The 18,314-nt window shown below is 38.9% G+C and overlaps 1 protein-coding gene across 2 annotated transcripts in view; it reads left to right on the top strand.

The window, feature by feature from the left end:
* Positions 1-18,314, top strand: part of DCDC2 (doublecortin domain containing 2) — a 111,825-nt gene that overhangs the window by 13,315 nt on the left and 80,196 nt on the right. For both annotated transcript variants that reach the window (XM_069957930.1, XM_069957931.1), the window contains exons 3-6: positions 12,114-12,190; positions 12,274-12,405; positions 13,051-13,197; positions 13,753-13,807. In XM_069957930.1, coding sequence (XP_069814031.1) covers positions 12,114-12,190; positions 12,274-12,405; positions 13,051-13,197; positions 13,753-13,807 — 411 coding nt within the window. The remainder of the gene's footprint in view (positions 1-12,113; positions 12,191-12,273; positions 12,406-13,050; positions 13,198-13,752; positions 13,808-18,314) is intronic.

An 18,314-nucleotide genomic window follows, 5' to 3' on the forward strand; every position in this document is an offset into this window, starting at 1 on the left:
TTCACAGTTAAATCTCCTGATCACTGCGGATCTCACTCAGTAACTTTTGACATACCTTATGACATGTCAAACTTTATCTTTGATGATAGGTACTCTTAAATGCCCAGCTCAATGAGCTCTGGTGGTCAAGTAGTTGTAAAGGTGTAACTTCAGTGAAGTGACTTCTCAAAAATACTCTTAAAGTTGCAGGTTACACCCAGAATAAATGCCCATATACATTGCATCTTCATATACACCTTCTTGCAGGCCACATCATGAATTAGCTTTGTCTTGCTCTTCAGCACTTTAAATTATCTATCTATCTATCTATCTATCTATCTATCTATCTATGTATCTAGTCCAGAGAAAAGCCGCACATCCGGAGGTAAAGACGTGGGTGCCAGCGAAGAAAGTCCCTTGGCTAGGGATAACAAACACAGTCCACAGAAATCCGCAGCACTCCAACATGTGGTAAGAAAAAATTTATTCCATCAACATAGGTACAAAAATGGCGACGTTTCGACCCTCTCACAGGGTCATTCTCGGGCCTGAGAATGACCCTGTGAGAGGGTCGAAACGTCGCCATTTTTGTACCTATGTTGATGGAATAAATTTTTTCTTACCACATGTTGGAGTGCTGCGGATTTCTGTGGACTATCTATCTATCCATCTATCACATTTTTATACAGTTTGCCGCTCACATGTCATGACAACAACCCAGTATATTTAAATACATCCTATTCCAGCTACTTTCCACTGACTGAAAACTCTGATGTTGTATTGCGCTGCGTCCTAGTAACATGATTACCATCAGCTCTAATCACTGCTTTGCTGTCAGGGAATGTGGCACCACATTGTGCAATATATCGGCTATATACATTTCTATATTATAATAGTTACAATAATGTGTACACTCGTGCATTCTTCTACTTCTTCTAAAACTATAATTATAATTATATGTCTCCCATGCTATACGATATGTTGTAGGCGTAAGGTACAGTGAACCTTATGCTACATGTCCAGTCAGGCCATAAGGCCATGTCCAGAAGGCCATATTTATTAGTTGTTAGAGTTATTGGATAAATAAAAGTAGTGGGTTATAACAATCTTATTTTCTGTCCCAGTAACTGTGATAGTAATGACTTTAATACTGAGTGTATTGATAGGGTTTATGCCTAATATAGAATGTATAGATAGCTTCTACAACTTCCCTATCTCCTTCAGCAGATGTGCATGTTCCTATGAGTTCTTGCAGCCAGTCTGGCTGGAGTAAGGGCCCTATTACACTGATACAAGTGATTATCGGTCATATTTGACTAATTACTGGCTGTTCTGGCTGTGTGCAGTTTAAGGCTATGTTCACACACAGTGAGAGACCGGCTGTTCCGTGACCCGGCCGGGTCACGGAACGGCAGGTTTCAGGAAAGATCATCCCGGCCGGATGATCTTTATGGCCGCAGAGTTCTGATGCGGGCGCATCCGTGCGCGCCCACATTAGAACTCTCCACAGCACACTATGGAGCCGGAGCCGCTCGCTCCACAGTGTGCACTGACATGGTTTTCTGCTGAAGGTCACAGAAAACTGACATGTCAGTGGTTTGCAGCGCCACAAGGGATCCCCACCGGAGTGTATACTATGTGTATACTCTGGCTGCCGGGATCCCATAGAAGGCAAGGTAACGTATATTCCCGTAATAATCGAAAATATACGTTGAGTGAACATAGCCTAACAGTAGACCACAGCTATCCATCAACATCCTGCCAAAGAGAGATGTCAGCTCATACTGAGTCACATTAAGCAGTAAGGGAAGGAGATAGGCCCCTCTGTTCCTCTGCTGCACCAATTGCAGTTCCCAATCCCCTGCTTGGATCACAAAGTTGGTGGCAGCAAAACAGAAGTTAAAAGGTAGATATAAAAAACTATGCATTTATTTTAATGAAGTGATGTTACTAAGTAAGGCTAAGTAAGTAAAACATCACGTTTTCAGGCCCACATCGGGCTACACGTCAGGAATCTATGAAAAAGGATGCTGATGTAACTTAAATGGGCAGGACTGAGTCATTTTGTAACTGTGTTCTGTTCATTTGCTGGATGTATACTTCTTTTGTGCAGGACTCAAAAGTGTGGTCTTCCATGTGATTTAAACATAGCCTAATATAACTTTATTAAAGCAATCAATTAGCAAAAATTAATAATATATATAGTGTAAATTTCTCCTTTTCTTTGAGTTTAAAGGGGTTATCCAGCGCTACAAAGACATGGCCACTTTCCCCCTACTGTTGTCTCCAGTTTGGGTGGGGTTTTGAAACTGTTCTATTGAAGTAAATAGCGCTTAATTGCTAAGCGCACCTGAACTGGAGACAACAGTAGGGGGAAAAGTGGCCATGTTTTTGTAGCGCTGGATAACCCCTTTAATGAAGGAGGGGTGTGTGTCTAACCTATGTACTGTGTTAATTTGCATAGATAATTCACTTTTTCTCCCTTCCACAATGTAGAAGTAAATGTCCACCAAGGAAATTAGTAAAAGGATGATCCCGGCACTCACTAATTCTAGTGTTCTTTTTTAAGTATTTAAGTATCACATAATACAGGTACAAACAGGAGGATGTGGCGTTTTCGCTTGTGGCCTTCATCAGCTGATATGGGCCACGAGTCGAAACGCAGCGTCCTCCTGTTGGTACCTGTATTATGTGATACTTAAATAAAAAAAAACACTAGAATTGGTGAACGCCGTGATCATCCTTTTACTATTTGCTGGGACCAGTTCCGACCACGAGCACCACCCCACTACAGTGTGCCGTCTTTTTCCAGTAACACCAAGGAAATTAGACTTTGTCTCCAGATATTGCATAATGGTACCACAGCTACAGCTGAAACCATAAGGATCTTTATGGTTATAGATAGAAGATTATTGCATTGGTAGCCTGGAACCAATTTGACACCTAATTTAGCTTTTATATGGTTGATGATTTTACAAAATTTGCTACTATGTTTTCCCTGGTTTCGATGCTGATTTTGTACATGATATAAATGACTGTATTTGATATATTGGGGTCCAAATGAACAGCATTGCAAGTGTTTTAGAAAAATCTTTTTACTCCAGAATTCCACATTAGCTTTGAGGATCAGCAAGTCTTGTGAGCATGTTCAGGCATGCTAACTGAGTTATTCAGATACTGCTAATGAATTTTTAGCAGCTTTAGCAGCCATGTATAGGGTATGTAGCCCTGCCCCTAGTGCTTCTTACGGCTTATTGGGCAGACAATTTCACAGCTAACAGCACGGGAACAGCGCCGAGGATGGAGGTAACAGACATACCTTCATTCTAAATGCCCTGTGCCTACTAGGAAACTATCAGCAGGTTAGGTATGTCTAACCTGCTGATTGTTCCCATTTGATATAAAAGGATATTTATAATCAGAAAAGTCATCCATAAATCACAACCGTGAAATGAGTGGGGTAAAATAATAAAGAAGTTATACTTACCTGTCCCTGTGCCCCTGCAGTGCGGTGCCACCACTCATGGTCTCTTCTGGTCCTATGATGTCACAACCTGGCTAGATTCTGCAGCTACTGACTGTCTGGGTGTGTAATTCCTGCCAAATTGTGATGACAAAAGAACTCAAAGAAAACTGGAAAATTGAGGTTGGTAGTGATCTGGAGTCACTGTACCAACAGGGGCACGGGGATGGGTATAACTTCTTTATTGTGTTAACTCTTTGTCTGGAGGATACAGAGACTGTGCCAATAAAGAAGGTCAAACTTGCCAAATATAATGTATTTCCCACAAAAGAATGCTGGACAATAAGATGTGATGTGATGTGATGCTGAAATCGGATGTTTGCTGCTACATTTACCACATTGAGTGATGGTGTACCTATGGCTTTTAGGCTTAAATAATAACCAGAAATTATGCAGACACATTTCCTGTTAGTACAATGATACCTATGCTTTACACTTTACTGACCTCCAGTCAGAGTATTCCCGTACTCTTACCACATTACTATATCACATATACAAGCGCATAACTCATTGTCAGCCTCCTAAGCTTTCTGGGAAAACAAGTTTATTTTTAACCTTGTGAGGTTAATCATTAGTTTTGACATTTATTGTAAGAATGTTCACTTCTTATTTTGAACATTCCGTAGCTGAATTATCTGATCTGGCGCCTCTCAATGACAGTAGCTAATTGTAGCCGTGTGACATTAATCAGGATACTAGGGACAGGGTAAAGTACCACTGACTGGGAATGGGAAGAGTCAACATGAAAAATATTCAATCAGTCTCAATAACATGGAGACAGGTGGTTGGCATGTAGTCATGTTCGGTCTACATTTTAGCACCCCTTGCTCACAGTTAGTGAGACATCTCGCACCAGAATGCACAGAACCTGCATAATATAGCTGGAATTCAGATTAGACTAGACAAACTAGAAGCAGATGCTTAAACGAGTGCTGTCTCTCCTTGCTAACCGAAGACATGCTCCTATGCTTCTGCCACTTCTTTCTTCTTTTCGGCAGTCCAACATTCTGATACATCTTTATGATATGTCAAAAGGTCTGAAACTATGTGGATGGATAAATAAAGTCAATCAGATTTGCCAACTGGAAAAGCTCTCAAGTTGTGAAAATAATGCACAGGACAACTTAAAATGTCACTGTCGTTATAACTGTCAAAATCTAAATCAACAGTAGATGTGATATAAAGCAAGTTTTCAATTTACATTCATTATTTTTTGTAGTTATCATGGGAAAACACAGCACTTCCTGTTTTCTGACTTTTTTTTTCTCATTGAGTCAGAAAACAGGAAGTCCTGTGTATCCCAGGCCATCTGAGTGCTCATAGAGAGAAGGCAGTCATGTGACTGATGGACACATTGAGCCGTCACTCTCTGTACTGGCTGGAATTCCTGTGTTTAGTCTGTTTTTTTACATCCAGCACAAGTCTAAAAATCTGCCTTCAGGAGACTGGACCTGGATGTCTGGTAAGTACAGCTTTCTTTTACAGCATAACAGCAGCAAAAATGAATGTAAATTGCAAACTTGCTTTATATCAGATCTACTGTTTTAGATTTTGAAAGTTATATTGACATTGACACTTTAAGCTGCATTCACATTTCTGTGATATACGCTCTGTAAGCTGACTGTATGTCACGGACTAAACTCTTGAACTCTTACGGAAGTCCCTGCATTATAATTTATTGTGATACCGGGAGCTCAGACAGTTAAAACTCTCAAACAGTTAAAACTCTGTGCTACTGTAGTGACACAGCCGTGTCCAGTCAACAGCAAAGAACTTTAGCTGTTATGAAGCCCTTAGCATCATAGCATAAATTATAATGCCAGAAGTTCCATTAGAGTTCAAAAGTTCAGTCCATGATATACAGTCGGTTTATGGACCTTATAATCACAGACATGTGAATGCAGCCTTAGGCTATGTTCACACTATGTAAAAACAATGGCTGTGTGGACGTAGCCTTAATCTTATGGTCACCATGGAAGACATGGAGATCATGTACAGTCTCTACATTTGACTGTATAGCCATGCCTTTTATTCCACCCAGCCATCAGAACTGACAAGTTTCCTAACATATTATGATGCCTGCCACTCGTATGCATACCATATGCATCTTCTGCACCTTACTCTTACATTTTTCAACCACTTTTCATCCCTTTGCTTTATGAGTCATTGTTTTTCTCTACCATTTGTTGCACCATCAGTCTCTAGTTAGGATCTATGTACATGTTTACCATTGGTATTGTTATGGTTTGTTATGTTTCTCTTTAGGCCACTAGATGAGTTCTCCTGCTTGCACTTACTTCTTTAATTATATGTCTACTACTTACTAATGTGTAAAATGTTGGGATTGTAAACCAAAATGTAATTCTACTTTATAACCATGTAATTGTACACAACTTTTTCCATTGCTCTTGTATATTACTTGGCATGTTTGTTCTCTATGTTGTTCTCTATTATTGTTTCTTTTAAGACATAATAAAATAATTTTGCACTTACACTTTAAAGACGAACTCCCACAAAATTGTTCATCCTGTTGCCTGCTAGCCTCATACACAGTGTACATTGTGGTTACCTGCGCCTTTGTTAGACAGTTATTGGCTCCATTTTGGCCCTTGTGTGGACTGGCACTCATCCATGCCATAATGTAAAGCAGGTATGTGTCCAGTGGAGGTCACTCTCTTTACTTATTCCAGTAAATGCCTTGATGTTAGTCTCATAGTGTCAGTCACATGGTTCAGGGCAGGACCTGAAACGGTAACCTGCTAATATAGGTACGAATGACTAAATAAACTGCCCTGCAATGTACATTGTTTAGGCGGCAAACAGGCTGTAGGATGGACATTTTTGTCAGAGTGCTTCTTTAATGTTAAATAGTGCTTTTTTTAATGTTGTATTATGTGGTATTATGTGTGACGGAAAGGGCAGTGTTATTGTAGGTTATCCGCTTATCATAAGAATCACCTGATCCCCCCCAAAATTTGGAGGATGGATCTGAGATGCAGTTAGTAGTTTGGAGTTGAAATCCACCAAAGCCAATTTAACACAGCTTGAACCTGCACCGACCCCCAACCTCCAACTCCTCATCCACCTGTTAAGACATCTACGGGCCACCACATTTTGGTAGAGAATGAATGGAGAATTGGCTGTACCATGCTCGTCTGTTTCTGTAACTTCTATAGAAGTAAATGGAAAGAGTTGTACAAACACATGGCATCCTCTTCATTCAATCTCCACCTAGATGCAGTACCCGCCTCATTAGGTAGAGGCACCCCTGGTGAGGTGTAAACCTATGTAACCATCATGTATCCAAGACAGACCTGATGACCACTAGCTGTTAAACAGTGTAAACAATAGCTGCAGAAAGTTAGCAGTAATAAAAATAATATGTATGTATTATATAATGTATAATATTTCATCACACTTTTTTGCTGTAATATCAATTGATGAGTTAGTTCAGCACTCATATAAACACAGAAGATCATAGGGCATTTCTCTGCAAGATTTATCAGGCATCTAATGTGATTTTTATTTTATTCTATAAAATGGTCATTTTCTATAATAATGTAATAGATAGATATTTTCCCATCTATTTGGTGCCTTAAGATATGGTTACGTATACACTAATTAAATTATTTTGTCATTTTGCTGTTTGTCCATAGTCTCCCACAGAGGATGTAAGTATGAATGCTTTAGTACTGATAGCAAGGAAAATTCATATATTTCCTATAATTGGGGATATTTTTTTTTTCAAATGTAATACTATTCAGCAGATTGAACCAGATCGAGTGGTTTAGTTGTTCAAATTATAGTGGTTGCTGACCAATGCAATCATTGTGGAAGCACTGAAAGGCTATTGAGCCTGGTTTATAGAACCTACATATCCCTAATCATAGGACCTGCATGAGCAGTAGCGATTGTGAGCGGTTATATTCTACAGTGTATATGGCGTATTCTCAAGTGCATTTTTTTATGGTCCATAGGACTTATATAGAAGCATGAAGGAATATTGAATGTCCGCTGAAGTTACGTTGTGTTTCATAACGTGGAACAAACAAATACTTGTAAATCTGATATATCACCATAGAGATTCAACAGCAATGTCTTTTAAACCGAATAGCTGTCAAAACAGATGTACAGGCAAATACGGGCCTTATCTACATATTTAGGCTCGGTTCATAATGTGTTTACATTTTACGTATAAAAATGTATGCATTTAAAGGATGTTAAAAACTTTCTAAAATTTTATGGATTGCAATGTGGAAGGTTTTTTTTTTTTTTTTGCTTTACACCAGGGGTAGGCAGCCTTGGCTCTCCAGCTGTTTCAAAACTACAATTCCCATCATGTTTGGCTATAGCTTTGGCTGTCCAGGCATGATGGGAGTTTTAAGTTTAGCAACATCTGGAGAGCCAAGGTTCCCTACACCTGCTTTACTCCATAGCACAAATTACTATACTATTCAAAAAGTCACAGACACCGGCACTACAACTCCTCTCATGCGGTTAGGATCCACACAATGGTGTGTGGAGTAATACACTCTGTATATTCTGCGCGGTGGTGTTCACTTGCTGAACGGCAGTCCAGCACTTTCACAAACAATCTCAAGTTAGAAAAATAGCAAGGGCACTCACCGGTTTGTGCAGTAATCTTTATTATCTTCTTAGTAAAACATGGTATAGCAGGCGGCGAGGACGCCAAGCACTTCTAAAATTTTAGGAGTGCACAGCCATCATCTGAGCTATGCACCAGCACACAACAGACGTCCCAGAGCTCCAGAGTTAAAGAAGCAGCAAGGCCCCTGATGAGAGGCTGCGGAAACGCATTGGGCCGGACCATGAGAACACTGAAGTGAACCCCATGAACAAGGGAAGTAACATATCTTCAGCAAATAAATATTTTCTTGTTTGAAAATTTATAAATGGAAAATTGGGACATTTAGTAGTGACTTTAACCGTGATACTTAAGCACAATATAAAAGACTGTGACCATTATACGAGTGCAATATGAAATGATATGTGCAATATGGGAACACGGCTGGAAAATACACACGGATAATAACCACTACTAATGGCTATATGCACTGTATAGTATGCAATAGGAGGAAGAGCTGGGTGCAAAAAACGCATGGACAGACAAAAAAACGCATCAAAAACGCAACCAGGTCTGAACAGTACCCAAACAGACTTTTTTTTTTTTTTGTGTTGACATAACATATACAGTGTAACATATAAGAAGAGGACAATTTGGGTACCAGAAACATGCTACAAGGTCTGAAGAGTGCCCAAATAGACTCTCCTGTGTAAAAAATTGGTGGCACAAAGTGCAAAGGTGATGGCTGTGCAATAAAGTGTTTGGTGTTTTAAATGATATAATAAAAGGTAATTTTTAAGTGACTATTGGAATATTCAGTGATGATATACCATGTTTTACTAAGAAGATAATAAAGATTACTGCACAAACCGGTGAGTGCCCTTGCTATTTTTCTAACTTGAGACCGATTACTATACTGTACCACACTCAGGGGCGGATTAACTTTACCATAGGCCCCGGGCTGTTCACCAAGCCTGGGCCCCCCCACCCCCCTTTAACTATGGCAGCACTAGCCTGGCGTTCATAGTACAGGACAGATAATGTCATGATGTCCTGATTTGTGCAAAATTGCCATTAAAAAAAATGTGATTTTTGCAAATCATGGTGGAAGTGTAGCCAGGAGACAGTACACCACTGAAAGTATAAGTCTTTTTGGGTGGTCATGGGCCCCCCAGGAGCTCAGGGCCCCGGGCTGCCGCCCGAAACGCCCCTGTTATAATCCACTACTGACCACACTGCAAAATAAGAAAAAAGTAATTAAATAGACACCAGGGGAAAAAGACAAATAGAAATAATCTATTGTCTATGTTACAAGTCAAGTTTAGAAATCACTTATATATTTCCATTAATTTCAGAAGGATGACAACATGTACGTTACATGTAAACACAACACAGTGTGAACCCAGCCCTATGGGCTAGCTTACATATGTAGCCCCATGTTTCTTCCATGCATGAAATTAACCTTTTATATGGCGAGAATGTAACAATAGCTGCAGCTTGACTCTCAGCATGTGACTAACTGTGGTACTGTAGATGTGATGAGGCCTTATCATTACACTTAGTATACTATATAAGTTTGACTAGAAAATAATAGAAGATACATTCCTACAAATTGCTCATGTGTGAAAATAGAAATCGGTATGGTATTAAATTGCCTCAAAATGATAGATATTAAGAGATTTGTTCCCACATGTGTATGACGTGAGCGTTACAATGCTTGTCCTTGGTGGGCGATCAGTAAATAAAGTGTATTTCAAAACCATTAGGAAAAATAGTTTAGAGATGAATAAAACACAGATTATCAGGGAAGTCAAGGACATTTATTTGCTGTTAACTTGTACAGATTCATTGGAACTATGCTTAGATGTTTTTATACATAAATGTTCTTTGCTTATAACTAGGAGTTGGTGCTGTAAGCATGCATATGGCAAATCATTTTCAATGTATGCAAAGAAAAAATATACACACATGTGTATTGGATGTTTTGGCCATGGCTCAATAACTTTAAAGGTGTTTTCCTGCATGAACTTCTAATTTCCATTGCTGCCAGGATGCATAGCAGTGCTAAATACTTACCTGTCTCGCTCCACCGCTAATGCTGCTACTCTCTGCCACTGTCATCTTGTTCACAACTTCCGCTGATTTGCCATTCTGACATAAAATGGCCACTTAGCATAGACTGTCTATGCTTAACACCCATTTCCTGTCAGAATGGCACATCAGCGAAAGTTGTGAACAAGATGACAGTGTTGCGGTGGAGTAGGACAGGTAAGTATATAGCACTGCTGTATCCCCTGCAGCCCTGACAGCATCAGAGATTAGAAGTTTACTCTGTACAACCCCTTTAAGGCTATGTACACACAAGGGGGGAGATTTATCAAACATGGTGTAAAGTAAAACTGGCTCAGTTGCCCCTAGCAACCAATCAGATTCCACTTTTCATTCCTCACAGACTCTTTGGAAACTGAAAGGTGGAATCTGATTGGTTGCTAGGGGCAACTAAGACAGTTTCACTTTACACCATGTTTGATAAATCTCCCCCATGGTTTTTTGAGGATAAAATACATGGTATCTTCATAATTATGGCTGTAAATAAAGAGCATGATCATTATTTACAGCCATAATTATGAAAATACATCCGTTTTCTTTGCCTCAAAAACTTTAGAGGGGCATTAAAAAAAGCATTTAGGTAGTAACAGCCTCAGACAGCCACAGTGAAGAATTGGATAGTTTCCCTTCCTGCATAGCTGTGTAGCCATGTAAGCAGTTTGGGATGTCTTTTCTTGCTGACAGTTTATAGTGAAATTTCTACATAATCATGGGAAGATTTGTGCTTCATTGTATATAATCTAAAAAGTAATCACATTATAAGGATGGCAACAAAACCTAAAACTCAGTTGTGCTCACACACAGTTAATAAAATATGAAAATATGGTCATAATCTAGAGCAAAAATAATATGTGAACAGGTGATGTATTGGGTAAAATCAGGTGGTAAATAATGAGCATGTTCATTATTTGGATTGTTGTAATCAGTTATGGCCGTTATTCTATACGTTGTGTGCACTGCTATCCAATTTCCTATTGACTTCAATGGAGCGCATTATTATATTGAGAATTACGGTAGTATTTTGATATTATCTTACAGTGTTTGAACATACCTTGGGAATGGTCGCTAATAAAGAACACGAAAATTATCAAGAATTTATCAAGGCTGCACCCCTGGCGCATGCCAGGGAGAAGGTGTAGATTCTTGCCTTCTCCCTGGCGTATGCCAGCTGTAACCCCCACTTGCCTGAAGGGCGGGCTGGGGGCGAAGGTGTAGATTCCGCAATTCCTGCACCAGGCACAGGGCCAGCCGGCTTTACTAAGGCGTATGTGTCTTAGTATATCTGGCCAGGGAAAAGGAGACTGGCCTCGTTTAACACTGGCGTACTCGCCAGTTTTGACAGATGTCCCCCTTTGTGTCCATGGCGTCTGTAAATGTAGATATTCCAACAAGTGTTTTTTATTTATTTTTTTTAAGAATTTATTTAACATTTTGCGTTAACAAGAAAACAAAACACATGTTGGTGAATTGGAAATAAAAGGCAGTAGTACATCGTACAGTAGCAGCTCCATCTGAGTACACAGGATAGTAGTAAGTATCACCAAGAAGTCGGGTATTTCAACAAGTGTTTTTCTTCAGTTTCTGTAAGACCCCATTTACATCAAGTTTTGGCTTCTTTCAGACCAGACTGTGCTGGTCTATTAAAAGTGAATAGGCCCATGGTTATGCCTATGTTTTTGATGGTACCCTACGAATACCACTAGTGTAACCCTAACCTCTGATGTAAATGGGACCTGACCCAAGTACACCCTAATCAAACAAGATACAGCTGTTACTCCCAAGGCTACAACTAGTCATGAGTCCAAACAAAATTGCACACCTAGAGCTGTAGCCAGCCGGCGGCCATAACTAACTAAATCCATTGTTTTATTGTAAGTACCTGTACAATTAGTTTTTTTGTTGTTTTTTTTTTTTTAGGTAAAACCAGTTTCTCACAGCAGAATAAATGTATCGGCACGATTTAGAAAAAATTTTCAAGAGCCGTGTACTGTATTGTGAGTAATCCTATTTCAAGCATTACGTTGTTTTTATATTGAAGTGTGTTTATATTTACTACGTCCTCTATTTTTTCTGCCAGCCTTATTGCTAATGGAGATGTCATGAACCCAGTGGTTCGTTTATTGCTACCTAGGAAAGTCCTGGATCAGTGGGAGCTTGTTCTAGCTATGGTTACTGACAAAGTGAAGCTTCGGAGTGGAGCAGTACACAGGTGCATGTTTTATCTTTGCTTTCTGTCTGCTGGTCTACAGTACAGACCTCTAGCTACTTCAGCAATTCTTTGCTGTTTTTCTGTCCCTGATATTGTAGGAACCTAAAACATTTACCCTCATTGAAGATATGCATTATAACATTCTTTTCAGACACAAAGAACTTTCATAATTAGATAATATTATGTATATTCAGATTAACCTAGAAGAAGGGCAGTTGTGGGCAGATGTTATATTAAAGGGGTTATCTGTCCAAAGGAAAAAAAAGAGGGTTTAGGATGGCTAATGAGAAATGGTAACACTATTATTCCAATTATGCCTGGTTCTTACTGCTTAGCGCTTCCTGTTCTCCATCTTAACTCACAGGAAATGTCTCCTTAGTGGTAATCACTAGTCTTTTGCTTTTATTAAATCTGTGAGCCTTTCAGACTCTATTTCTAATGTGGATTGTCCACAATTCTGAAATGGTTGGGGTGTAGCCAGTCAGATTAGAGAAATACTTAGGAGATCTTATGTCAAACAGAAATGTATCTAATCACAATAATGTTTAAAAACAAATGCATATAGTGCAAAAAAAAGAGAAATTCTGTATAGCAGATTCAATGTAATGCACTAACGCAATGAATGTTTTTGTTATTTCCCTTTAGATTATACACATTAGATGGGATTCCCATTAATGATGGCTCTGAACTAGAGAATGGACAGTTTTATGTTGCAGTTGGTCGAGACAAATTCAAAAAGTTGCCATACAGCGATCTGATATTCTCAAAGTCCTCTGTTAGAAGGGCACAAGGGTAATAACTTGGCTTAAATAACTATATTAGCAGTTAGTTGTCCCTTTTGGTCCCTATAAATTGTACCATAGATCCTGTTTTTTTCTCCCTATTGCAGTATTGCCATCAATTTCAGTGCTTTATATAACAGAATATTTATTCCCTTAAAGTGGTTGTCCAGGGATTTTTTTTTTTTTTCCAAAATATGCTTAGGCAGCTGGAAAACATAAAAGATAATTCTTACCCCTCCTTGCTCCACCACCACCACCACTGCTGTCACAGTGCCCTGAACCTGATGCATAGCACTTCTAGAATCAGGGCCTGCAGAAGACATTGGCCACTCAGCTGGTCAGAACACCACTGCGGCCGTCAGATTTTGAGTGCTTGAGCAAAGTCTTTTGTAAACATAGATGCTGGAGGTGCTGTGCGTCAGGATCAGGGCTCTATAGTGGGGAAACAAGGGGGTTAGTATAATTTTTTAGTATCTGTTTTCCTCCACAATAGTATAATCCAATTATCTGTAATTATTCGATTTCATTACTAATTTTTTTTTTCCATGTCCACAAAATCAATTAGATCCAAAGCATCTTCATTGCCTCCCATAAATGGATATAGAAAATCTAAGGAAAATGTAAGTAATGTAGAAAATCCTATGTGCAGATGATTCTAAACTGAAATAACTTGCATGTAATTGCTATTTATAGTAAGTACGTAACACGCAGGTCCCCGTGGAACTGTCAATCTCAACATCTTGTACACATACTGTTTCCCTAGAGACCCATAGCCTCTAACTTTAGCTCACTAGATACAAATAATGGACTACATTGCGGATCTGTTAGTACTTCTGTGAGTGACTTTAGAATGTCACTTTGTCACATCTATACTACTATTGTACTTGCCATAGACTTTGGTTTAGATGCTATTCCTGAGTTGAATGTAAAGTGGTTCTTTCCAGGCTTATTACCTGAATAATTTATGAAAGGCTGTTATCCTGTAGGAATTGGAGTGTCATATAAAGTCATCCGCATATTGTGCAGAGGCGTCCATGGTAGAATATATACCTGTAGAACGTAAAGCTTGCAACCACATTTTCCATCAGATCATGTTGAAAAGACCAGGTCCATAAATATATAGCCTATAAAGCTATATGTTTCTTTTTCTTTCACTTGGGCTTCAGTAGAAGTCAGTCTGGTCAACACCCTGTATTCCTGTTTATTCTGTGCCGTGAACCAGTAGAGTTTTGTGCTGTAAAACTTTACTTTACCAGTACTTTTGGGCTATCATTTGCTGAATTTATATAGTTTAACACTATTATTTATATTACTTAATATAGGAATATTGAAATACAAATAAATATTATTAATAAGAAAAATCAAGGATACTGGGTGCTTTTTACTGGAATTTGGGACATGAGTTAATAACTGCAGTAATGCTCCACATGGTAATGACCAAATAGTACACTTAGAAATGACTGGACAAAACTAGACCTATATGCAGTGAGTCAGCATGAAGAGTATGTGGTCAATTTTTAACAGAGTTCACAACGGTTGGTTGCACATTGTAGTAAGCCGTCACCATCCTCCTTCTTCATCAATAAAACATAAACCGCAAACAGCGTGGTGTAGACAACATCTTATGTGCTGATCTCATATAAAGATGGCCTATGAGTGACATGATTGGAGGTTGATTAATAATGTTAGTTTATGTTTGGAAGCCTCCATCAATGCATAATAATAGTAATAAAATATTCTGACTTAATATACTTATATATACTGATTGAGGCTATGTTCAGACCTCGCCGGGTCACGGAACGGCCGGTCTCATTAAAGATCATCCCGGCCGGTACTGCATTACCGGCCGGGTGATTTTTAGCGCTGCTGAGTTCTGATGCAGGCGCATCTGTGCAAGGTAATGTATATTTTCGTAATAATCACGGCTATTGTTGCAATGGACAATAACAGCCATACTTTTACGAAAATATACGTTGTGTGAACATGGCCTAAACAAGAGTCTTTTTGCTGAAAACATACACGTTCCAAATGCACTTGGTGGTAGTAGTAAAGAATAAATGAATAAATATTTGACCCCTTAATGACCCTCAAATGCCTTTTTATGGCAGTCAATAGGAGCCCTTATTTTAGACCCTGCTGCTGCTGTTTCTATTGATCCTGCAGATCACATAATTAGCAGGTGACCAGTCACATGACTGCTACTGGATCTAACTAAACTCAGCACTGCATTGGCAGCTGTTATTTGTCGCTGGTGCTTTCCCTGTTACTGGGTTTGCTAGTTTTTAGTTTTAACTTTTTTTTTTTTTTTACAAAGGTTTATATTATTGTCTGGTAGAGTATTGTTGTACCATGTTAGCCATAGAATTCAGTAGAATAGAGAAGAAATCAGGCGATACTTTTTGGAGGCTAACTGAGTATATTTGTTAGCCTCCAAAAGGTATCGCCTGATTTCTTCTCTATATTATTGTCTGTCACCATGGGATCACATAGATCTTTATAGATGAGCATACACTAAACAGAATTTCTTTTCGAATATTGATTTCTTGCTGAATAGTTACATGTGTGCATAAGGCACTAAAGGGGTTGCCTAATTTTTTCCTCCACTTGGAATTGTGATCAGATTTATACTTACCCATATATTCCCCTGTTGATGCATCAGTCTCCTCCGCTAGCTTTTTGTGTTCATGACTGTAGCAATAATAAGCCCATGTAACCAAGTCATCACTGCAGCCAATCACTGATCTCACTATTCTTATAGTCCTGTGCCATATGCAGCTGAAGCCGGTGATTGGCTGCAGCTATGACATAGGTATACTAGTACTGGCAGCACAAATAGAAAACTGACATAGGGGGCTGAAGCCGTGGTGCTGGAAGTTGCAGGAGACTTCGCTGGTAGGTTTACTAGACTAGATGGACCCAGTGGTCTTTTTCTGCCGACAATCTTCTATGTTTCTATTTATTTTATCACAAACACAAATGAGAGAAAAACTTTTATAAAGTTGGACAAACTCGTTAACTGCACATTATTTGGATATTTTTTATTTATTTATTGTGTATAAAGTGTCTTTTTATGTGACATTGTACAGTGTTAATTGTTACTTTAGCGTTAACTGCCTAGGCCTCAATTTTTTGCTTTGGGAAGAATTATTATAGTTGTGTCCACTGCATCTTTTTATGTGTTTCTATTTCTCATTGTTATATTCTTTAGCAAAACATTTTAAGGTCAGCCTTGACTTATTTAGGTTATGCTTAACTACTGTGGGCAGTGGGGGTCTGAGTCACACATTAAACAACCCCGCTGCCCTGTGTCCACAGAACAAGCTCTACTCCAGCATTGTTAGCTCACTGGTGAATAGAGATGGTGGTGATAATAGGCTGTCTTATGCAATCTGCAGAAGGGACCAGTATTTTAGTAAAAGATCCAGCGTTTGGAGAAATGTATTAGTCTATGTCTATTTAACAGTTCTCCCCTGACCTGCCTCTTTTACATACATTACCCATAAAATAACAATTCCAGGTCATCTTTTCTTATAGTTCTGTGCTATTCTTACTAGAAATGTGTGACTGGATATTACCACTTGGGGTCATTTCTGAGCATATCCAATCGGTGCTGACAGTGCAGGCACATGCCCAGAACTAGTAACACCCACTTGGCTGTTTACTTTTTCTATCCAGAATAACAGATGAATGGCACATCACACAGCTATCAGAAAAGATATTCTGGAATTGTTTTTTAATGGGGAACACAGGGATTTACTACAGCTAGCATGTCAGGAGGGACTAATAATTCTCTTTAAGAACACCTGTCCTCTCCTCTGACAAGTCTGTTTTTTTCTTAATTGTAATCCCCATAAAATAACAATGCTGGAGCATCTTTATTGGTTACAATGCGCCCCTGTTATTCCTCCTGGGTATGAATGAGTTGATAACTGGGTGTTCACCCATGGTATTTTGGCCAGTGTTTCCATTAGTCTTTTGGTCAGTATTTGTAACCAAAACCAGGAGTGGAACTGATTTATAATGGAAAGATTTGCACAGTTTCTGTGTTTTCAACACACTCCTGGTTTTGGTTGAAATAATACTGACCAAAAGACTGAGAGGAATAATGTGTGTGAACACAGCCTACAGATCTTTAGAATTGGAAGCCATGTTAATATAATGCACTGGATGAATTGTGTTTCCATAAATACCCTACCCTTTACAGTGTGGGGATTTGTTAGAGAGACTGTCTATAGGTAAAAATGCCAGAACGGATCTTTTCCAGGGCTTTTTTTTTTAAATATGTAAGTAGAGGAATGTCTCACTTAACTAATTGTGCCCTGTACAAGTTTAGAGGCATGCCAACTTGTGGGAAAAAGTAGAGCCGGTGTTTTATTTGATGCCTGTTGTCTATTTTTCTATGTGTTTAGACAAGACAAATAATGCAAGTTGCTATGGTATGCTAAGCTATGTGTTGGGAAGCAGGGTAGTTCAGAGCTGCCCCCCCCTATGACCATGGTCCTTATAGCAGTGGTGTATTGTGCCTCTATGGTGAGTACACCATTAGTAATAACTTGTTTCATGTGCTTAGCCTTGTTCAGGTGTTATGGCTCAGAAACAAGTCCCAGAAATTCTAGGCTCTGGTTGGTAGGGGTCTGACCACCACTGTATAGATGCATTTTCTACAGATGTGCCATCAATTATCTATTGTGGAAAATACCACTTGTAATTGTTTTATTTCTACCTATGAATTGTTCTTACATCTCTATGCAGTTATCATGTTGGAATTCCTGAGCTATTGAATATCGGATTAAGGGAAAGTCACTGTATTATTTTTCAAGATGACAAGTGGAAAATATATTATTCAGTATTAGTTCAGTTTACTTAAATGTCCAGCAGATATTCATTTTTTTTGTGGTTAGCTTCTCCCTATCACATTACCAATGTTGTAACTTTGACATGCGTAGTGAATTGAGGACAATGGCATTGATTATATGTAAACAGGGCTTCTTATGTGACATAGTTGTAACTAAACCAACAATCACATTTCTCAACTGCTAAAAGGAACATCACCCAGTGTGCTGGATTTACAATAAATGATATAGTAATTGTTCTAGTACACCTAGGGCATTGATCATAGACCTCACT

This window comes from Dendropsophus ebraccatus, chromosome 2 (assembly GCF_027789765.1).
Source record: "Dendropsophus ebraccatus isolate aDenEbr1 chromosome 2, aDenEbr1.pat, whole genome shotgun sequence".
Taxonomy (NCBI): Eukaryota; Metazoa; Chordata; class Amphibia; order Anura; family Hylidae; genus Dendropsophus; species Dendropsophus ebraccatus.